The 23,825-nt window shown below is 44.8% G+C and overlaps 1 protein-coding gene across 1 annotated transcript in view; it reads left to right on the top strand.

The window, feature by feature from the left end:
• The window catches only part of LOC135388983 (transient receptor potential cation channel trpm-like), a 128,884-nt gene that overhangs the window by 67,691 nt on the left and 37,368 nt on the right, over positions 1-23,825 (top strand). The window contains exons 4-10 of the mRNA XM_064618876.1: positions 137-320; positions 1,424-1,637; positions 1,726-1,853; positions 16,274-16,445; positions 17,427-17,610; positions 21,248-21,374; positions 21,450-21,522. Coding sequence (XP_064474946.1) covers positions 137-320; positions 1,424-1,637; positions 1,726-1,853; positions 16,274-16,445; positions 17,427-17,610; positions 21,248-21,374; positions 21,450-21,522 — 1,082 coding nt within the window. The remainder of the gene's footprint in view (positions 1-136; positions 321-1,423; positions 1,638-1,725; positions 1,854-16,273; positions 16,446-17,426; positions 17,611-21,247; positions 21,375-21,449; positions 21,523-23,825) is intronic.

Here is a 23,825-nt window from a genome sequence, read left to right as displayed (position 1 = left end):
TGTGACTGGCGAGGTGTTCGCTTTAAATTTACATTTTATTGGGATTCATCCGAAACCAAGCAGCGTTCTTTCCCGTAATTGATGATGTACCGTTCGTCCACTTTCCATTCAAGCCAGCCTTAATTTGAATGCGCAGATGTGGATGCGGAGAAGTTCTGGAGGGGCACACGTTGTCTGCAAGGCCATCGGCAATCCACCAGAACAACGCAGGAGGCGACGGCGACGAGCATTGGACAACGTCAAAGCACACGGAGACTGCCCCCACAGATGCTTTTGGGACTATCGAGTTTCAGGGAACGGCTCATCCACTGAAAGCACAGGTGCGTAATAACAGCGGTCTTCAACTACGGAGGAGCGAAAGCTAAGCGGGGGGCAGCACTGCGAGAAAACATCACAGTGAAAGAAAGACACTACAACCAGTAATAAATACACGGTGTCTTTTTTCTCGATACAAATTTTTATTGAAAAGCTATAAGGGCTATAGACATCCTGTTTTCACTTCTATCACCTCTGGGCCTGCGGACGCTATTTTACCCATCTGTTGCTCAACCGTCGAATGACTAATTACCTAAAAATCGTTAATTAAGTTTTTAATTCTAAAAACTGCGAAGTTCTCCCAATGAGAACATCTGTTCCTTTCGGCATCTAATATCGTAGCCGTTTTCAGAACAAAAATCCGTTCGGTAGATCGTCCGCAAAAAAATTCGTGAAGAAACACCTTTTTTTTTCTTTATTTTGTTCATTGCGCATCTTCGGAGACGCGTCTTTCCTTCATCCCCAATGTGAGAGGGTGAAGGAGCACAGTGCCGCCTCATGCGTCGAAGATGGGCTTAACTTGCGGAAACAAAACAAAAGCAAATGTATCGGGTGACATCGGAACTGCCCTTATCTCGGGTTGCATTTTCTGTTTTCTTTACTTCACCCCCAATGTGAGAGGGTGAAGCAGCACAGTGCCGCCTCATGGCCAAGATGAGCCAGCCTCATGGCCAAGAGATGGCCAAGAACGTCCGCCGGCCCAGAGATGATAGAAGTAAAAACAGGATGTCTATAGCCCTTACATAGATGGGTAGAAATCCAGCGAACCGGTAGAGATGTAGGAAGGGAGTTGCCTCAGGACAGAAGCCGCCGATATTTCGAACAGAGACTGTTCTTCTTCTGGGCACCGTCCTCATCATTGGCATGGTATTTAACCCTTTAAATACCCTAACCCTTTAAATACCATGCCAATGATGAGGACGGTGCCCAGAAGAAGAACAGTCTCTGTTCGAAATATCGGCGGCTTCTGTCCTGAGGCAACTCCCTTCCTATAGCCCTTACAGTTTTTTAATGAAAAATTTGTATAAAAAAAGACACCCTGTATAATAAATAATGATACTAAGGCTCGCAGGGAGTTTGCCTAACACTCTACTTGTACTTTTTGCAGTATGTAAGGTTAGTGACCGACAGCCGACCTGAACAGGTCCTTCAACTGCTCACCCGTGAATGGCAGCTCGAACTTCCGAAACTGCTCATTACCGTTCACGGAGGCCGTGCCAATTTCCACCTTCAGGCCAAGTTGAAGAAGGTGCTTTCCAGGGGTCTCGTACGGGCAGCTAAGACAACGGGCGCTTGGATCTTCACTGGAGGCACTAACACAGGTACAAAGTGCATAAGGGGAATTTCTTCTCGGCGGAAGATATTTCTTTGACTGTTCAAACATGACGACTGACGGCTTTCGTCTTTTAGGCGTGACGCGGCATGTGGGAGAAGCCCTCCTCAGCGAGCGGACTCCTCAGCTTCGGGGTCGCGTCGTCGCCATCGGCATCGCGCCCTGGGGCATTATCGAAAACCGCAAAGATCTCATTGGGGCAAAAGTACGTTTTTCGCTACATAATTCTTTGTTTTGATGGACTGTATAAGTATACAGGATGTTCTTCTTTATTCGTTATATGAGAATAGTATATAGATACCGTTCTTGCAGGTGAGTTATACGACAAGACGGACATTCTCTGCAGGAGAATATGCGACTGCTAGATGATTAATTACCTAAAATGTATTAATTAGCTCTTGAGTTAGGAGCTCTCGGGCTCGGGTGACATAACAGAATAGGAGCCAACCATCTTTGAAATCAGTTCTGTTCCCTTTAAAATCCTATAAGGAGCACGTACGTGGAATTATCCATCGCAATGCAAGTATGCAAAAATCGCTCGTGTGCTACGCAAATGAACCGAAACCAAAATCGCGTGCACGCGGAGCGCATTGAGAACATGACCTTCACCATCGACGGCTTATCAGGTCCACGAAGCGGTTTGATCTGGCCATCGGATCAGCACCTATTCCAGTCATTCCCATCACTCCAAAGCACGTGGCCCTCCGACGGGAATGAGCGTTGTCCTTCCTGCGACCCTGGTATGGCGCCATAACCCTGGTCCGCACGGTTTTGGTTTCGGTTGATTTGCATCGCAACATTCGGCAATGGATATGTCACCGTGTTTGGTTGCTTAAGGATTCAAAAAAAAAAAAAAAATGATACAATGACTTTTAGCAAGGATTGTCTCCCATAGTGGTGTCTCACTTTTGTACGCATACCCCTCTATTAAAGAATTAATCAATCAATTCTAGGCACTTTATAATCGAGTAGTTACATACATATACTCGTCGAGAGATGTTGATGTTGACGTTGGGGGAAAAAATGAAACGGAGAGATTAAATCCACCACAGAGAATATCCGCCTGGCCGAATAGCTTACCTGTACCTCTCATAGCTTGTTTTATAAAAGCCTATAACGAATAAAGAAAAAAAAAAACATCCCGTATGCATTCAAGTTGTTGTTGACTTTTAGTGGATGGTGACATGTTATTGCCAAGCTTTCGTCCTGCCGGTGTGACGGCATGTTGCTCGGGGGGTCATCGTGCCTCCTGGGCCGACTTCATTGGGAAGTGTGCCGACATTTCAGCCGTCTGAGGAAAGCCAGGAAAAACACCCAGACAAACGCAACTGTATCCGTTGTATTTCGAGGATAAGGTCCGCAGTGCTTCGCGTTATATACGACAAACATATATGAGCGTATCTGCTAGCGTAGCTCTCTTTATGTGATATGTTGAATGAACGAATGCATTTTAGAAAATGAATGCATTAGTGAATATTGAAGAAAAACTACAGAAAGGAAAGGCTGGATTGTGCCCCGTCTGGAAGTTGCTTCTCTTGTACGCGATTGCTTTCTCACTCACAGACATAAATTCATTGTGTTATTGACGAATCACACATGCCAACATACACGTACGGAGAGCGAGAGCGATGATATTTTTGTAAGGCCATAACGTGGCTAACAATATAATCTGACGTAGCTTGCTTGTAAGTCGTTATTATCAGCAAAGGCGAAGTCGTCATTTCCTGTCTGTCAGTCCAGCACTGCGAAAGAAAACACACAATAACATGCCCCTGCGTGTATGTTGGCCAGCATACCCGACGCTATTTCAATAGTGAAAGGTCGGTCGACGCCTGTCGACGGTGAATGGCTCGTCGCATCATCAACCAATGTGCACGTGTATGTCTGTGTGTCTCGCCATTGGGAACTATTATCACAGCTTGAGTCAAGCAGCAGGGTGCGCCCAGTGTTGTGTACACACGGTACGGTACAGCGCTTGCCTAGATGCAGGTTGCTAAGCAACAAAGTGCTTAACAGGCACATCGCCGGAAGCCATATGAGAAACATACTCGGAAAAAACGAGACAAAAGTATTATTTTAATATATGTGGCGCCATGCTGAATTATCTATTGACGGATTGCTTACATATTACATTACGGAAGCACATGTTACGTCAACTGCTGGTGTAAGCTGTCCGCTACACGTGTTCTATTCATCGTGATTTTGAGTTTGTACCCATTCCGTAACGTTAGCAATGACCAAAAACTATGGCTTCTCGGTTTTCGTCAGTTATTGTACTCTTTTCTTTAAAGTCGCAACGCACAGCAATCGATCAGTTGATTCATCTGCGTGCGTGCAGAAAGATAATAATGAAGCTCTTTGACAAGAAGCATGCCTATCCCAGCATAGGCTGAGACATGCCTCACATATCCCCAGCGCGCGCTATCAGTCATGAAAAAAGATTAAAGAAGCTAGAAAAGAGACCTACAGAGAGATAAGAGAGCTACAACGCCAAAAAGGATATATGTTCTTCACTGAGAGCCAAATGTAGTTAAACTGCATAAAATGCAATAAATGTTAATGTTATACTTTAATAAGCGTTGACGTTAGTGACGTCTTGAATATATTTTGTTCCAGTGAATCTTGATCCAATAAGGAGCACTGCGCCACTTTTTCCCATCGAAGAAATATGCCCTAAAAGGCAGAGAAACGCAATTAGGCTCGACCGAGAACGTGCCCTCCATTCTTTTGCTCTTTCATTCTGCTCCATTTCTAAAGGACCGACGTTTGAAGAGGAATGCATTCGTTATGGTTTAAATGCCGCCAAACTCACCAAAAAGAGCCGAACTCCTTCCATCGTCGCAAACGTTGCGCCGAACATGTGGAGGTATAATATAACGAGTTCCTCACGTGCCCTTTTTATATTTATTTACCCCGACAGCACAAAGGAAAAGAGAATTTGTGCCGTAGCCTGGGCGACTCTTAATTTCTTATTTTATTCGTTTTTTCTTTTTTTTGTTTCCGGGTGGAGGCAACGTTTTGTGCTCTGTGTCTGAGAATGTCGGATTCTTCACGCTCTCAATGCAAACCGCCCGTCTACCCAGTGTTAGAGAGACATACCCAAGGCCCGACCGAATGCAGCGTTTGCTCAAGCACAATAAAACACCGTAGGCAGACCCAAACCAAGTTTGCACATTGTGTAGGTACACAGCACACGGAAGGTCTGTGCTGTATTCGTGATACGGTACCAGTTTACGCGTTTGTTCGCTTCGTGCGGGTAAGAGTGGTCAACCAAGCGAATGGTTAGTGAATACCACGGTTAAAATTAGAAGGACAAATAAAGTTAGGGAGATGTTAGTCCCGACGAGGCTACTGGCAATTCTGGTACTTGTGGACTGAGAAAGTATACACTGGCATGGCTTGCAACTCTTAGGGATTAATGCGCACATTACGAAGCATATTCCGCCTATAAGGCAACATAATATTTCTCTTATATAATATAACGTTGACGTTTGTATTTATTACGTACAGCCACAGCAGGCGTCACCCCTAGAGCCGATCTTGAACAGCTGAGAGTTGGTGAACGCACAGCCAGTGCGGAGCCTATGAAGCATGGTCTGTATGCTTCGAGGAAGGTTTTTCATGGGAAGAAGGGGGCGATGATGGTGCGTGGTGTCCCGTATCCCAGGGTGGCGCAGTTTAACAAGCTGCTGAACGGCCATCTGCCTGTCGGTGTCGTCCTGTGTTGGCAAAATATTGCTGCAGCCCAGGTGTGCCGAGGACGCCGGCTGGTCCGCCTTTTCGTTGCCGCCGACACCGACGTGGGACGGGATCCTTTGGAAGACGATATCGCCTCCGGTTTGTTTATGCTGAGCGCACGATCTTCTGATGCTTCACGCTAAGATGTTGTCGCACATGGGGCTCATCACGTCCCATAGAGCGCTTCTCGAGTCTGTGAGTAGGACTGCCCTGGCGAACCCTCGCACCTGGACCGCAGCAGCTGCATGCAGGAGTGCCAGGAGTTCAGCAGTCGTGGAGGATATCGGGTAACGCGATGATCTCCCTTGCCAGGCCACGTTCACTGATGGGATGTGGAAGGCACAAGTACACTCTTAGAATTCAACTTCACCACATAGCACGCTCCTAGCCAACCATCATCCCGAATGACAACGTTCTCGTCCCTGGTTTGTTGAAAACGGGAGAGGGAGCCTATTTTGTAGCCATAGCGACGTACATAACGGTTACATGTAGACTCCGCCTCCCGTTATCAACAAATCAGGAGCGAGAACGTTGTCATTGGGGGTGATGGTTGGCTAGTAGCGTGCTATATGTGGTGAAGATACGGACCTATCAGATTCATTTATTCAAAAGGTGCCACAACCAACAAGTTAAAATCGCCGTTTGGAGCCGACACGGTCGGCGGGCTAGCTTGATAGAGTACATAACCCGCGTTCAACATGTGATGACTTGCTCGAAACGCAGGCAGCACATGACCTAAATCTGTCCCTCTATCTGCCTTAGGTTTTATCTCTACCTGTTCTATCTAGACCGTGCTTTCGTTAGCCTCGAAAAGCGAAAAGAGAACACTCCATTTTCCACTTGTCTTTTTTTTTTTTTTCCTTTTTGCCTTCTGACCCAGCCCTTTCAAAAAACAAGCATGGAGCGTGAGTCGAGCTCGAATGTAGTACGTGCTATGTGCCCATTTGTCATAACGTACTTTAAAAAAATGTAGGTACCGCCCATCGGCTCCATCTGCGCACAAAGAGCACCTATCCTTCACTTCTTTATTCGTGTAGCGCCTGAATATGCGTCAATTTCCAGCAGGGAAACGTCGAGAGTTATCGTGGAAGAAGTTGCGTGTCACGTTTTGTTTACTTCACGTAGAATCAAAAGTTCGTGACGCGGAAAAACAAGATAACTGCAGTTGTAGCCATATCGACTAAACTTTGATGAACGCCGTAGCATATATTAGCATACACGGGAGTACCTGCGTGTGTGGAGCTTATTTACTGGCTTGCATCTGTTGTCAGAAGCAAATAGCGTTCATCTTGTTTTCGTTTTGGAAGGAAGCCATGAAACAAGGATATGGAGGTTGTGTTTTGAAGCCTTCGTGATAGGTGTGTTGCGTCCTCTATATCTTCTGATATTCTTCAGGATATCGGGGCAGACAAAGAATATTTTTTTTTCTCTTTGGGTTCTTTGGCTCTTGGATTTTTACGTTCGTTAAGTGATCTTCTATCAATCAGTTTGTTTTCAAAATCACATCTCTTTTCACTCTTTTTCTTACACGCCATTGCTTTCGTTAGCGTGCAGATACAGACACACATACATTGGATGACGATGAGGTGGGCGATTCACCGCCGCTGAGGTGGTGAATCGGCCACCTCATTACAGATGCACTATTACAAGTGCTATGGAGTAGTCGGCATCTATGTTGATGAAACCCACACATCCGTGTTTTTATTCTCTTGTTTTTCTTTTTGTGTGTGTGTTTTCAATGCGGTGCAGTGCCGAAGAACATGAAAACATGAAACAGGGAGAACATTTTATCTCCATCATCATCATGTAGAGCATGGGATAAATGTAAGGGAACACGTCACTGGCGTATTTCTTCGTCGCAGCGACCCACTTCTAGATATCGGGAAGAGATCGAATAAGAAACGAGTGACCCGCTATTCTATCCATCTCTCAGTATAGGTGTCGGCTCCTGTTTGCTTCTAGGGTGTCGCTACAATTAAAGGAATGCGACACACCGGTGTTCTGTAAACTTGTCCCAAGCTGCGCCAGCTCCCCTGCCCCCTTGCCCTTGTGTTTACTATACAATGTGTCTGAGTTTAGGGCAAGACGAATAACTAACTAACCAATGAACAACTAATAGTCATGTGTGATTGGTGGCACTGGCTGCAAATAATAAACGTTACGAATTAAAATAATTATCAAATTAATATGAAAACAAGCAGTAAACCCGTGTAGTATAAAGCATCCCCTGATTTGTGGTAGCCTTTTCCTGCGGCCTTGGTAAAACTCGTAGATGGTAGGATCAAGGCCCAGCACCAGTCGTCCTGAGCACTCATGTTAATATCGTATTAACGGGGAGCATGAAAAAAAAAAAGTTCAGTTCGGATGCATCTGACTCGTCGAATTAACTCGAAGGTAAAGATGAATATCTGTGCTGCTATGCAGGTTAAAGTTGGAGTAGTTGTGATGGGGCCTAGCTCCATAGGTAGGTTCTCTACTTGGTGACAATTGACAATACATGATTGCCTGTGAGAGAACACATTCAAAAACACTGCAGAACATGTTCCAGTCTTGCCAGGGAACTTGTACGCTCTGCACTCATCTTATCAAACCTACCATTGAACGAGAAGCTTCTTCCATTGATCGGTTGACTGTATCTAACAATGAAATCATTTAAACCTGCTGTATTATTGTTGACTAGCAATTTCTCTTTATTTTGAGTTATGGACGTCTAGATGGCAGGAAAATGTTGCACCTGTGATAATCCTGTTTGCGATATAGCGTCATGGGGTCTCGGAATCAATACCTCAGTCGATTCGACAAACGAAAAGAAAAAGTAAGCTCGCGAAAGTTTCAAAAAATGAGGAAAGTACATTAATGCAGGCATTATTGACTTTGCGTTACCGAGTGGCGCATCGTTACGAAAGCAACACCGTGCGTTTGCCACATAAATGATGCGCGCTCCAAGAGAAGGAAACTGCGAGGAGAATAAGAGGTGAGAGGGGGAATGAAAGGCAATAACGATGATTACATGCTGCAGTAAGCAAAGCCCTATGCATGCGGAAATGTGCTAGGGGGATCAACTTGCCAGAGGCTGTGTTACGATCTCGTACATTCTTTTATTTTCTCCTTTCTTTTTTTTTTCCTTACAAACAAACAAACAATTCTTTTCTTTCTTTTTTCGTAGATTTGTATAGCGGGTGACGTTTACGTAGCGCCTGATTATTAGATATATCCTCCCTAATAACTGCTCTTCTGGTGCTTTTGTGTTGCAGATTGGCGTCAAACAGTATCAGCCAAATTTGTTTTGCATTGGTTTTGTACCTATCCAATGCAGCATACTCGAAAGGAGATAACTGAAACGTTTTTCTTGACTATTACTAATATTACTTACTGTGCTAGTTAGTAACTAGTACTATAGTTGCTTGGAAGCAACTCAAGCAACTTGGAAGCATTGATTCTGTAATCTAATCTATTGTGCTATGCTATGCTATGCTATGCTATAGTGCTATACTACCGCACTCTTAAAAATGAACTTCACTTCATTGCACGCTCCTAGCCAACCACCATCTCGAATGATATCGTTATCTGACCTGATTTGTTGAAAACGGGCGGCGTACGGCCTTTCCTGTGCAATTATGAACAGCATAAGTGTCACAAAAAAGGTTTACGCCTCCCGTTTCCATCAAATCAGGGCAGATAACGATATCATTCGAGATGATGGTTGGCTAAGAGCGTGCTATGCGGTGAAGTTCGTTTTTAAGAGTGCGTCACTAGCAGCGTACCTATCAGCGTACCCATCAGCCTTAGTGCGGTATGAAGCTGTTTGTGGTAAAAAGCTGAGTCCGATTACCCTTCCTTACCCAATAAATTCAACCCAACTCTATAGGCCTGTCCATAACAAGGCTCTTGGGCGACGTGCCTTCTTCGCGATCTCCTAAAACCTGAAGATCCACGTGGGCGACGTTCAAGCGCGGCCATTTGGCGTAACAAGGTTTCTCCAATTTGGTTGCCCCGACATCAACGATCTGTTGCCCTTGCCAAATTGATTTTCCGCGCTTGTCTCAGTCGGTTGGACAGCTCGTTATATCCACGGCGCACAGTCGACGTACGACGAGTACGATGATTGGTTGCGTGGAACAACGATATACTACTGCAACACGTGGGGTGGGGTGGCATGGGAGGTATTGGTCCTTGCGCCGTGAAATCTGACAGGAAAAAACAATGAAGCACGCGAGGTAGTGCTTTCCTTAACGATAGGACTGCCTTCGTAGTTGAAGGAGGACCTCACTTTGAACAGTGTCGAAAGCATCTGTGAGCGAAATATAAAGTGAACCAATGATCATTTGAAAGGCATGATATAGAAAAGTCTGAGTTGTAATACAATACGTAGAAACCGATGAATTTTAGTGAAATCAAATTCTTTGCACGGCACTTTGTTACGCAGTGAAATGGTACACCAGAAAGACACGAAATTATGTTTCTTAACAAATTACTGCGCTGTACTGAAACACTTTTTTTTAACTTTCAGTTTTATTTACATACTGTCATGTACGCGCAATTACGATCCTAAAGTTCGTTGAAAGGCCCGTACAATGAGAATATCTTTGGAGTCTTATATTTTTCTCGGAAGAACTTCTCACGAAAGTGCAACATTCACACATGTAAATTATAAGCTAGAGGAACTTGCATAAAACTTTAAGAAGCAAATTGCAAGTACAAGGCGCTGACAGAAATACCATTTCTCATCCACTCTAAGATGAACTGTGTACCACATAGGCAAAGATGATGATGATTGTGGTGGTGGTTGTCGAGCTGGTGATGTACCGTTGTCTATTGAGCAAGACGTCGTGTACTTCGAACTTTTTCTGTCTTCTAAAAGTGTTAAACAAACCAAGATATCTGTGTCAGGAAATCGTCGTGAGAGAACTTGTCTTGCTGCTTTTTGTTCTTTCTCAAAATGTGAGAACTTTCTTTGTTCAATGTAGATGGCTTAGAAAACTCTGCGTGCTACACAGTGCTTAGAACAAGCACTGCTGAAACCCGTAGTACACGCTTCCCATCTAATCCTCCTGCCTGTTGAACAAACCATGGCACGAACTTTCTCTGAAGAATCTTCTACGCGTGAGGCAAGATTAAGAAGATTTGCGCTAATCCTTCCTAGTTGTAGAGCTGTATTTCAACCTCAAAGGTTAATTCGGCCCAAAAGCGAGGCAGACTGAAAGAGCTCGAGTGCCACTTGGAGCGCATAGCTGAGCTATTCTGACAAGCAGTGCGTGTTATACGAACCGGAGACGGAGAATTACTTTGGAATGCTAATTTTGAGGGAATCTTTAGGGAATCTCCGGTGAATGTCCTGGACCTCATTAAGACATCCATCCGACCTGGGTAATGTGATATTTAGATGAGAAGGTAAAGAAGCGAGAGACAAGAAGGAAATGGGAGATGGTTTGTTTTCTTTTGACCGGATTTCACGCGTACAAGAAGTGGAAAAGGCGTGTGTAATTTTGAGAGTCCTATTCAGCTGCAGACTGCATAATTTCGCGCATTGATAGAAATCGAGCTGGGATATGCAGTAATCGTCGTAGTTTAATATGTTATTCGTGTCTCCGTAATAGATACTTTTTGTTTTCGGGTTCATTATTTTTCTTTTGTGAATCTTGATAAACGGAAGACCCGATTAGTATCCAGCGGTTTTTGTGGGAAGCAAGAAACGTAACAACGATAACAAATGAGGAAGAAGGGCGTACGTGAAGTATGGTGAGCTTCTAGCTCACCATACGTGAAGTGCGTTACCAAACACATGTGTACATATATGACTCACCGCGCGTGTAGCCTAAATCTACTCCAAAAGACGAAGGTTGCCCGTAAATAATGGTGCAAACAAGGGTGTAAATAAGGGTGTGAATAATAAAGAAGGGTGTACGTGGAATGTGTCACCACACGCATATGCATATGACGCACCGCTCGTGTAGCCTAAATCTACTCAAAATTACGAGGATTGAACGCCAATAATGGTGTAAATAAGGGTATAAATAGTCATTAAATGTAACTGTTCTGAGACTGAAACACACAATCAGGTGCGTGGTTTGATACCCGTCGCCGTCTGGCATTTCGACGACTGCCACATTCCAGTGTTTCAAAAAGTAATATTACATAATTTATTGACGGACAACGAAAATGAATATTCTAGGAAACAATGTATATAATTTTTTTTAAATAGTTCTCCTGCTTTTCAATGCAAGTGCACCATTGTTTCTTAATCTATAATACAGCAGAGAAGTCGTCTTTGGGGCGGCTGCGCGGCTATTCCTGCACCGCTTGTTTCACATGTTCGTCGGACGAAAGCTTACGGTCGCAAAGATAGGAGGCGTACATTGTCATGTTGGTGAAGAACGTCGTTGCTGAGCAGTCCACACCGTTTGTTCTTATAGCGTGCATCGCATGTGTCATTAGATTATATTACAATAGGGTTACAGGATGACGTAAGCGAGACTAACAGCCGTTAAACCTCATATTGCGATGTGTACCAAAAACATGCGGAATTTGACTGAGATTCACGTATATTCGTTGAAATGCCGCCATAATCACGATATAAAATTTGACCGGGGAGGGCTCTGAGCCTCTGGTGAGCGTCGCCGTGCCGCCGTACACTCTTAAAAATGAACTTCACCGCATAGCACGCTCCTAGCCAACCATCACCCCGAATGACAACGTTCTCGCCCTAGATTTGTTGAAAACGGGAGGAGGAGCCTATTTTGTGCCATTATGCACGGCACAAAATAGGCTCCTCCTCCCGTTTTCAACAAATCAGGGGCGAGAACATTGTCATTCGGGATGATAGTTGGCTAGGAGCGTGCTATGTGGTGAAGTTCATTTTTAAGAGTGTAGCTGACCACGAAAGTGACGCATATTGTTCGCCGTGTTGGAGTTCCTGCCGTTCATTCCGCGGTTGGTTTGCGATCGGAGGTTGATTTTCGCGAGAAAAAGAAAAATTTACAAGCTAGTGAAGTGTTTCCTAACTGTGCTACAGCGTGTTGCCGACTCCCTTTCGGCAACGCGAGGACAGAGTGTTTCTTGGACGAACGACACGCGGACAGGCAGCACAGACTCAGCGTCAAACATCAACTGACGTTCATTACAAAGACAACCCTACCGAGGCTGGACCCCACATCGTTCCGAAGGAAGGTGACCTCATTCTCTCTAGTGATGAGAGACTTGCTGCTGACAGTGTTGGATGTCTAACCTTGCGTTCGGCCAGAATATGTTTCACAGACAAGCTCTACTGGTCTGTCGTACGTTGTTTCCGTTGTCGCATTGGTCATTGGCGCTCGACTAGTAATCGAGAGATGCGTAGTTCAAATCCCGCCGGTGTCTGACTTTTTTGATGACTGTCATATTTCAATTGTTTCCGAAAGATGGGAAACTTATTCCCGCCGCGAATCCGTCTATGTCTACCTGGAGACATGTGAATCAGGACTAGTACATGATGGCAGTTGATGTTCTGAGGCTGGAACACATAGAAAGGGCAAATACACACAAAGCCTCAAGTGCCTAAGACAGTAATGATGAAAGAAGGAAGTCACCGAAAGCGGCAATCCGTTAAACGATAAACGGTAATCCAGAAGATGTGAGTTCGAGTCCTACAGCTGGCTAAGCTTTTCAGTGACTTCCTTCTTTCATCAGGACAAGTATAGTGCGGCGCATTTTGTTGACGAATGCTTCAAAACAAATCCGGAGGTGCTCATTAACCTTGACTTGTCAACGAAGTACATTAGGCTGAAAGAAGGAGCGGTTCCTTCTGGATTTTCTCGAATCTCTACACTCTTAAAAATGAACTTCACCGCATAGCACGCTGTTAACCAACCATCATCTCAAATGATATCGTTATCTGCCGGGATTTGTTTAGAACGGGAGGCGTACGCCTTTTCTGTGACACTTATGCTGTTCATAATTGTCACAAAAAAGGCGTACGCCTCCCGTTTTCAACAAATCAGGGCAGATAACGATATCATCCGAGGTGATGGTTGGCTAGTAGCGTGCTATGCGGTGAAGTTCATTTTTAAGAGTGTATAATCTCTATTTCGAATCTCTTCACCTCCACTTGGCGTTTCGGCGTCCGTCTGATTCGCGCTGCAGACATAAAATAAATAAATAAATAAAAGAAAGAGAGTGAGAAGAAAGAAAAATATTGCTTGTGTGTGTGTTTCTTTCTTGTACAGCAAGTGTAAAAGGGCGTATACCCAATTATGCAATAAGTGATCAAGCAAGAAAAGAAGTGGTCAATATGATCTTCTAAATTTGATACGCTGTGGCGACCGTGTGAGCATTACCTTCAATAAATAGCCAGTAGGACAGACTGACAGACGAGCTCTGTCGCAATCACACGCAAAAGCGCAGCACCATGCTATAGTCTAACCATTCATCACACACGCGCACACGAAGCTGACACGAGAACCTCTTCAAGGACATGCGCAAATAAGCACGCCGACAGAAGAATCGGACTCGTATCGAGGCGTGACTATTGCGAGCCAGCTCTGATACTCCACAATATCATAGCAGCCACCGCAAATATATGCGAGAAACCTCCAAGTAGGAGGGAGAGTCTGTCTTCACCATCTGTTGCAACATTTCACGCGTCGACGTGCTGAAAGGGTTGGCGCGTTTTTCGCGAGAGACAAGAGATTTAATTAACTTTCCAGGACCCAAAAAGATCCACTGCTCGCTTCCTCTCGCCGAGATATAATTGACTGGAATATTTTTCAACATTTCTCTGCTCAAATGTGTGCACTGCGTGAGACTGAGGGTTACCGGAACATGGCTCGAAAGCTTGTTACGACAGAGCTGTCTTGTTAACGTGCACGAGCCAGGTTCAGACGACGTCCTTTGATGCTATACAGGGTGTCCCCGTGCTAAGTAATTCGTGAACGGGTGCACCAATCGAAGAACTTTCGTTTTACAAGTACCTGTCCGATGCCGCGTACAAGCTGCGCACCCTGTAAATGAGTGGGAGGGGCTCATTATTTAAATACAAATTCAAATGAGTTTCGTGAAAAAATGTAGCTTCTAAGGCAGGGCGCCGTCAGCATTAAAATGGATACTACCCTTTTGGGACCTTAAGTGGACACCTGTTAGAGAAAAATCTACCACTGAAGCGGGTCATTTGTTACAGTAATTAGTTGGTTTCTGTTTACATATTTTTGTCGCGCCTGGTCGCGGTCAAGCGCAAAAGGACGCTCTTCCACACCCTTATCCACCAACGAAGTATGTCCTTACCGCAATGGATTACACCAATGAATCACGAAATTTTGCGCTTCGCCGCGACAAGCCGTGACAAGCCGTGACAAAATATGTAAACCGAAACCAATTAAATACTGCAACAAATGACCCGCTTCGGTGACAGATTTTTCTATAAAAGGTGTCCACTGAAGGTCCCAAGACAGGCAGTACCCACACTCTTAGAAATGAACTTCACAGCATAGCACGCTCCTAGCCAACCATAATCTCGAATGATATCTTATCTTCCCTGATTCGTTGAAAACGGTATACGTACGCCTTTTTTATGAACTTATGATGTTCATAAGTGTCACAAAAAAGGCGTACGCCTCCCGTTTTCAACAACTCAGGGTAGATAACGATATCATTCGAGTTGATTGTTGGCTAGGAGTGTGCTATGCGGTGAAGTTCATTTTTAAGAGTGCATTTTAATTCCGATGGCGTCCTGCTCTAGAAGTTACGTTTTTTCAACGTAACGCATTTCAATTTTTACTTAAATAATGAGCGCCTCCTATACTCATTCACACGATGTACTGCTTGTAGGTGGTATCCGGCAGATACTTGTAAAAAGAAAGTTGTCCGATTGGTGCACCCGTTCGCGAATTATTTAACCCGGGAATTTATCTGGAACACCCTGTATAGGAAGGCTAGCAATTAGAAATCGCATTTGTAGTTTGCGTTCTTTTGTTTTCTACATAATGATCAGTCCATTTAAGTTCCAGTAAGTTCCAGATGTGCATTTGCTGCACCGAACGCTAGGCTCTGCTGCGACTAAAGTAAAAAGACGTTACTTTTACTCATTGCGTTACCAGTGTCATCATTTACGCGACATTAGTGAAGTATTGCTTTACGTTTACGTTACACTCACACATTTCATGTCATGCCGAAAAACAGCGTACACTTGTTCTTCCCTTTTGGTCTATGAGCGGAAGTCATCCCCATATCATCGTCATCATGTATTTCTCTCTCTCTCTCTCTCTCTTTTGGTCTATGCAGTGAATATGCAGTGGAAATTGACATAAACCATTTCAAAAATAGTCCCTTCATAAACTCCCTGCCTGCATAAGCGAAGCAACATACCTGTGGGGAGAAGGTACTTGAGTAACAAAAAAAGGCAACCACACAGCGGCAGGAGCCGATCCCGCACTTTTTCATTAGCGTCGAAGTGCTCCAGTCCTTACTCTACGCTGACAAGGCTTCCCGACGGCTTGACTGATTACCAAAAGTGTAGGTTCTAATGGACCTTTTTCACAACGGTCTGTGCGCATGAGCATGACCTTGAGGCGCCGGAGAGGGTTTTCTCTCTCTTCACTAGATGGCGCTTTACGGGGACGACAGAAGTGGGGAGGCCGCAGGAACGGCGCCAGCTCGTCGGTCACACTCCGGACTGGTTTTGGTCCTTTGTGCTCCCAACGTGGCTTTGTTTTGACGCGCTCCGAGCGTGGTTCGCTGGGGAGCCACTAGGGTCCGACGTGTATGTGAAAAAGGTCCGTTCTGTCTGGCTTTGTTGACGATTGCCTTGTTCCTTTATTGCTATAGGTGATGAAGGATGCAGTATGGTGTTTCTTCGTTAGGGTGTCATTAACGCCTAAGGATCGCAGCGAAATCAATCAGCTTTTTTCTCTATTTCAGCGCGTCGTGCAATACTACAGCATATCGTCGCCAAAAAGCCGTTTCGCGGTTCTCAACCAGCACCACTCCTACTTCGTGCTGGCCGACAACGGGACCACGGGGCGGTATGGCGCGGAAATCGGGCTCCGCAAGCGTCTAGAGAAACATATCTCGAGGCAAAGGTTTTATCACAGTAAGTTCGTTGTCCGCTTAGCTTCCTCTGTGTATACAGGGTGTTGCACGAGAAAGTGACCCCGAATTATTAAAAAGAATCTAGGTGAGATAAAAATAGGAAACCGTCGGCATGACACAAGCGAAAGTTTTTGCTGCGCAAACAGGAGGTTTGCATGAGTGCGCCTTATTAATTGGGCTGATTACCTTAATTAAACTCAAAATTTCGCCAAGAGAAGGTAACGTTTCCTTGTGTTAATTAGAAAGTCCGTGGCCACCACATGTTATTCTAATCGTAATTTCAAGTTCCTTCAAGTTTATTCCCAATTATTTGACACCCGAAAATTTGCCGTCTCTGCAAGCGTACATTTCTGGATTTCGCAGTGGCGGGACTATGGCGGGGCCTGAAGACCCACCCACTGCGCATGGAAACAGCATGAGCAAAAGAGAAAAAATAATAATAATAAGGGAGGGCGGGGACTGGCCGCAATCTGATCAACTGATAAACCGAGTTTATCTCAACAGATAAAAGGAAAAAAAAAGGAGGCAGCAAAAAAGGGATGGACCTGGCTTCTTACTGTTTTCTGCGTTGTTCTTTTCTGCTCCCCATACTTTAGGCGGGGTAACTTGGCCGAACGAGCGCCTTGACGAGAGACGGTTGTTTTGGAGGTGATACGTGGTCTCGAATGTCAAATTTTTGCGGACACATTGTGAAAGATCCTCTATTTCTGACTGAAACGGTGCGTTGTGGCCATGGGCTTTCTAAAAAAAATTACATTGCCTTGGCAATTTTGTAGATCAATTAAACTAATTAAAATAATTAATGAGGTACACTCATATTGTCTGGGTACCAAAAACCTTCACAAGTGTCGTGCAAAAGGTTTCCAGTTTTTATCTCACGTAGATTTTTTTTTATTAATGAGGGGTCACTCTCCCCCTCTATGAACGATCCCCCTCTATGTATGTATATGTATACGCAACATCATCTTTGAGGATCTTGTAGGATCGAGCGTGCAGTGGTGCGGCATCCCGGTGGTGTGCGTCGTCGTGGAGGGAGGCCTGAACACTGTTCGAACCGTACTGGAATACGTGACCGATTTGCCGCCTGTCCCCGTGGTCGTCTGCGACGGCTCTGGACGTGCTGCCGACCTCATTGCCTTTGCACATCGATACATACCCGACGACGAGTGAGCTATTTTCGTGTTCTACTCGTAACTCTGAAAATGATTTAGTCCTACACTCTTAAAACAGAATTTCACCGCATAGCACGATCCTTGCCAACCGTCTTCCCGAAGGACATCGTTCTCTCCCCTGATTTATTGAAAACGAGAGGCGCATGCCTTTTTGGGACACGTTTGCAGTTGTCGTAGTTGTAACAAAAAGGTGTACGCCCCGCACTGTCCGCAAGTTCAGCGCAATGGTTGACCCATAACACAATTCCATTCGTTCGTTTATTTGTCCATTTATTCTGGTAGTGCGGAAAAAGCAGACATGGCAGCAATTCAGTGGTTCGCTTTGAGCGCGGAGAACGGTGAAAGTCAGATTGTTTCACTCGAGTTCCAGAACTCCCACCAGAACGATGTGGTGAATAACATTTTCTTAATGAGCTCGAACGTGCAAAACATATGCATAAAAAATTAGACAAGTCTTTGACCCTGTGTGGCGAAATGACATTCGGATCGGCTCATAACAAACGAATGAAATTAGAACGCAAGTCTTTCTGTTGAGTTTTTGTTTGTTTGTTTGTTGTGTTTACTAGGATACGATCATCTTGATAACAGACATGTACGTAAGCATCAAATGTGAAGTTTAGCTCTTTGTTGCCCCACCATTCCACATGTCCAAACGCTATAGCTGTATGCATTTAAAAATAAGACTTACTTAGCTTTCAGCGGCCGCTGAATGCACTGATGTGTCTCCGAAGTCGGCTTCGCCTATCTACAGGGTGTGTGCAGAAAAACATGACCCGCATTTTTACATGTAACTCGTTGTCTACTTACCCGAGGAACTTCCGGTGGCGCACGACGGCGTATTTATGCGTGCGAAAGCTACAAAAAAATCCTGGAAGCCATACTCAGTGTAAAAAAAATAAACAGAGCGCGAAAACATGGGCTTCCATGCATTAGAATAGGGCGGTCATGACAGTGCATGGTAGTGCATTTCGGTCTCATGAGAGTTATGTGCAGGCACCGCTAGGGGTACTGCCGATGAGCATCCATGTGGGACATCGTTTCGATTTATGCACCGATAGCTCCCCTAGCGGTACTTGAACACAACTCTCCTACGTGCACCATGTTGCCCTTTCACATACACCCTGTTGTCCACCATGTTGCCCTATTCTGATGCACGGAAGCGGACGTTTTCGTTGTTCCGTTTATTTTTTAAGCTGAGTATGGCTTCCATAATTTTTCTACAGATTTCGCACGCATAAATGCGCCATCGTGCGCCACCGGAAGTTCGTTAGTTAGGTAGGCAACAAGCTATGTGCCTAAATACGGGTCATGTTTTTCTGCACACACCCTGTACTTTCGTGGCATGTGTAATAAAGCGCGCCGCGCAGGTACCTTACTAAAATACGTTTCTATACTTCAAATGAGAGACGACGAAAACGGGCTCAAGTGTGACATCTTTCTCTAAAAAAACATGACGTGAATAAGAAGTAGGGTTCAAGTAAACTTTAAAATCCCTCGAGCTGCACGCAGTTGATACAGAGGGACAACGTGCAGCATCCTCCTGCTTCGAGGAAGGTTCTGCACAACAACACTTCGAGAGAGGGCTAGATTTGACGTCGCTGGGGAATATATACTACAAGCTGTCTCTCAATGTCAATTGAATGTGACCTAGGGGCTTTGCAATCAGAGTTCAGCGTTTGACATTTTCCTCCATCGCGTTTCGTGTTCGGTCTCTTTTATTCGGTTCTGTGGGTAGCTAAGACAGTGTACGTGTGTATACGTATTTCTACTTCACCATTTTTCATACCTCCTTTCATTGATTTCGTGGTGTGTATTCTTTTTTTGTTCTTGCAAAATGTGCTAGGATCAGCAAAATTAGCCTCGCATCTGTTTCGTACATTTGTTACAAAATGAACGTGCATACAGCGACATCTTTTTCTCGCCGTCTTGTTCATGCGGAGTGGGGAGGTGTTTGTTCTTCAAAGTTCTTCAAAAGTTTGTTCCCGGCCCTTGTCTTCTCTAGCGAATGTTCCAATAATTCTAGAAGTATTGTCATGCGAGGGGAAGGGGGATTATTGGCAGAAAAAGAAAGATAAAAGGAAAGATAAAAGGGAAAAGGTCAGCCAGACAGCACTCCGGCTTGCTACTCCCTAAAAAAAATCCGGGCCGCAGAAAGCGGGGCACCGCCTTTGTGATACTCCACTAGCTAGCTTGCTGCACGGGGACAAGGCGTGAATAGACGAGTTCAGAAAATCCCAGAGTGCTTAGCGTCGCTTTGAACTGTGGGAGTTTACTAATACGAAAGCAGCGGGTGGCCTCCAAACTGTTCCGATTTCTCCCCTACCAATCCATTGTCTACGACGTGTCAAGGTCAGCGAAAGCGAAATGTGAAGGATTATTCTTCGTTCCCCCGCTCAGCAAACGCCCAGAATGCAATGCGTGCGCAAAGAGCAGTGGGATTTTCTGAACTCGCCTATTCGAGGGGACCAGTGCTTACGATCCTTCCCACCTCCCAAGTTGCACGTTGTCACGAGTACCATACATTATTATACGGGGTGTTTCACGAAGCTCATTCGGCCGAATAATTCGTAAACAGGTGGCGCTATCGAAACGCTATCTTTCTAAACACCATCCCTGAGGCATCGGCGAAAAATTGAGTAGTGAGCGGCTGATGTGCACACGCTCGTTAATTAAATAAAATTCCTAACTTTTAACTTTTACTTTGGACGCTTCGCAGCCTCTGTTTTACCGAGCCGAACCTCCAGCGAAAATAAATAAAAAAAGAAGAAACGCGTCGACACTGGCTTTTAGGGTAAATAATTGGTTTAGGTTTACATATTTCTTGCGCGGAGTCGCCTACCAATGCGCTCTTTCGCTCATCTATCTTGCGGACACCCACGCGTGTTCATCGGCCTGGTTCACACGCGGGGGTGACGGAAGATAAGGAACAGACAGGAATTGTGTCTCTACGGTGCATTCGTCACCATCACGATAAAGGCCAAGACCACCTAGATAACAGCAGGTTCTTGTCGTGGCTTAAATCCCAATTTTTATTCCTCGATCACATCACAGCATGTCTGCTTTTCTCTTCTTCGCTCTTTCGGTGACGTCTTTCGGCAAGAGCGACAGTGGGGCCAGATCTGCCAGATGCGTGACGTCAAATGAAAGAGTGCGCAGGCCTTCTGCTCTCTAGGTGACATTGTAATCGCGCGTTACGCGGCTGTTCCCTACCTTCCGTCACCCCCGTGTGTGAACCAGTCGGATGAACACGTAATTGGCAGCCGGATAGGTGAGCGAAAGAGCGAAAGATTGGTACGCTGCTCCGCGCTAGAAAGATGTAAGCCGAAACTAATTAATTACTCTAAAAATCACGGAGTGTCGACGCAGGTTATTTTTCTGAAGCGTGCTTCGCTGAAGATTCCGATGAGTAAAACAGAGATTCCGAAAGCGACCGAAGTAAAATTGAAAAGTTAGGAAATTGATTTAATTAATGAGCATATGCCAATTAGCACTACTCAGTTCTTGGCCGATGTCTTTTTCGATAGCTCCACCTGTTTACGAATTATTCAAGCGGTTGAACCTTAGTGAAACACCCAGTGTAATACACTGCCTTTTCAGGGCCCGTTTAAATGTATGTACCAACCCGTTGCAGTAGCAAACTCCCGGATGGCTTCCGCGAACAGCTCATCACTACAATCAAGAAAACCTTCCAGATCCCCCAAGAGCAAGCGGAGCAAGTCTACGTGGAGCTACTGCAGTCCATCAAGAAGAAAGATCTGGTACATAATAGTTGGTATTACATAAACCTATAACGAAGTGACGGCCTTTGCTTTCCCTTGTCTGCTTGTTACCAGATAACTATATTTCGTATGGGAGAAGGGCCGTGCAAAGAACTTGATCAGGCTGTTCTCTCAGCGTTGCTCAAAGGTAAGGCTTCTGTTTAATCAAATATATTCGTTTTTGTCGGGAACTGTGGTCCTGACTGAACAACCTCGGCGAGCCCTCTTCAACCTGTGCTGAAAGCGCACCGCCCCTGTTTCATGTGTACAGGGTGTTTCACCCCAAAGTGATACAAAAATTCTAATTGCCGACGACGCCGGAGGATTGTGGGACTTTCGTCAATTACTTTCTAGAAACTTTTGCCGCCATTTAGGAAGGCTTTGGACGATTTTTAATTGCGGGAAATCTATTTTTGTCAATTGAACTTTGAAAATTGCCAAGCGAACCTCACTTTTGCTTTGCAGAAATATGAAGTCCGCCGCGGATAACCGCAGACTCAACAAAAGCAACGCACATTATCACAACACAAATAGCCGAAAAAAATAGTGAAAATTACGCTTTAGGCCCGCCTGCTTGATTTTCGCAAAGAAGAGCGCGTGAAATGTGCGTCTAGAGGAGGAAGTGTCCCCGCCTTCATTTGTTTTGCCCTTCTTTGTGATAAGACGGTTGTCACCAGCATCAAGATCAAAGCGGGGGAAAGAAAGGTAAAACAACAGGCGGGAACACTTCCTCCTCTCCCCGCATCTTCCGCGCGCTCTTCTTTGCGACAATCATCAAGTAGACGGGGCTAAAGCGGAATCTTTACTAATTTTTTTCGACTACTTCTGGAGTTGGAGCTGGATGGATTAAAAATAATACGACTATTTCTGTTGCGATACCGTGCATAGTCTTTGTTGGATCTGTTGTTATCCGTGGAGGACGTCATATTTCTGTAAAAAAAAAAAGTGTGGTTCGCGTTGCAATTTTCGAAGTTCAATTTAAAAAAAAAATTTCCTTAAATTAAAAATGGTCCAAAGCCTTCCTAAATGGCGGCAAAAGTTTCCAGAAAGTAATTGCCGCAAGTCCCACAATCCTCCGGTGAGTACGTCGCCAGTTAGAATATTTTATCACTTTAGGTGAAATACCCTGTATAATACACGTTAGCTTGATAAAAACAAAGATGTCGATGCCTATACGGGAACCATCATCAGCGCCTGACACGAAACTCCTTTCTCTCTCCCTCTCCTTCCTGCTGTCCTCTCTGCCGCTTATAGCCACAGCTGCTTCTCGGCGCTAGCACAGAATAAAAAAAAAACGTGATAAGAAACGTTGTCAGGGTCACCGTGAAAGAAGGAAACTTAAATGGGAATCCATTTAAATGATACCCTCATATTATTCAGGCAGACTCCCCTGGTGGATGGTGCATGAATTAAAATTGGTAAGGTGCCCATACGCATTCAGGTACAGGAAAGCAATCGTGAAATATTCGAGTCATATTTTTGTATTGAGAATAAAAAGAGAAGCAAGCATAGATAAACATGCAATGACCTCAACTACTAAGACATGCGTAGAGAGAGAGAGAGAGAGAGAAAAAAAAAAGAAGAAGAAGTGACACAAACATAAAGGTGACAAAAAATTATGCACACTTAATTTATGAGGGCACCCAGGTCTTAAATAAATGTCAACCCGTATTCAACAGTTTTGTTGTTGTTTTTTTTTTTTTCAATATGTGGATATTCGAAATGAACTGAACTAAGATGATAGCCGTGAAGAACTCTATTGAGTGTTATTATGCTCATGCCTGGTTTCCCCCTTATTCTGAAGCACGCTAGCGTTAAACCGCAACTTTTCAATCATATTTTTGAAAAAAAAAAAAAAAAGAAGAAAAGAAAAGTTCTCTCGTATAACCGTCTCGCACTCTCGCTATCACCCATTGTGCCTGCATGTCGTGCCTCTCAAAAACCACGGGAAACCAAATCTCCACAGCAACCGAATGAAATGGCATTTGCTAGTCGCGCATTCAAAAATAACGCATACTCACTAAATTCCTTCGCTAGACTGGTCTACGTTTATGGACTTGGTCGATGCACCCGGAGCAAATGCCTTACACAGCCCGGCCATTAGGCACGCATGCTTTCGTGCTGGCCAAAATGGATCCCCATGGACTCGGCGTCTCCGGTTAAATTCGCCTTTGATTTCGGTTGGCTAAGTGGCTGCGAGGAACAACGTGCTTCATCTGCCGCAAAAACGAGTCTATATTCAGGAGTCTGTTTAGGGTATATTGTGCAAGGCACGATGGGCTGAGTGGATAACGTTATAAGAGGTGAGCCACGCCGGGAGAAGAAACGCAAAATTAGGGTTCTGGAAAAGGCACGAACGCATCCCGAGCGGCCGTGGGAGAGAAGGGAACGTAGAAAGGGGGGAGGGAAGGGAAGGTGGTTTCAGCCGAAATAATGCAGCAGCTGTTGCGT

This window comes from Ornithodoros turicata, chromosome 3, assembly GCF_037126465.1.
Source record: "Ornithodoros turicata isolate Travis chromosome 3, ASM3712646v1, whole genome shotgun sequence".
NCBI lineage: Eukaryota > Metazoa > Arthropoda > Arachnida > Ixodida > Argasidae > Ornithodoros > Ornithodoros turicata.
This window is presented reverse-complemented; position numbering and strand designations above follow the sequence as displayed.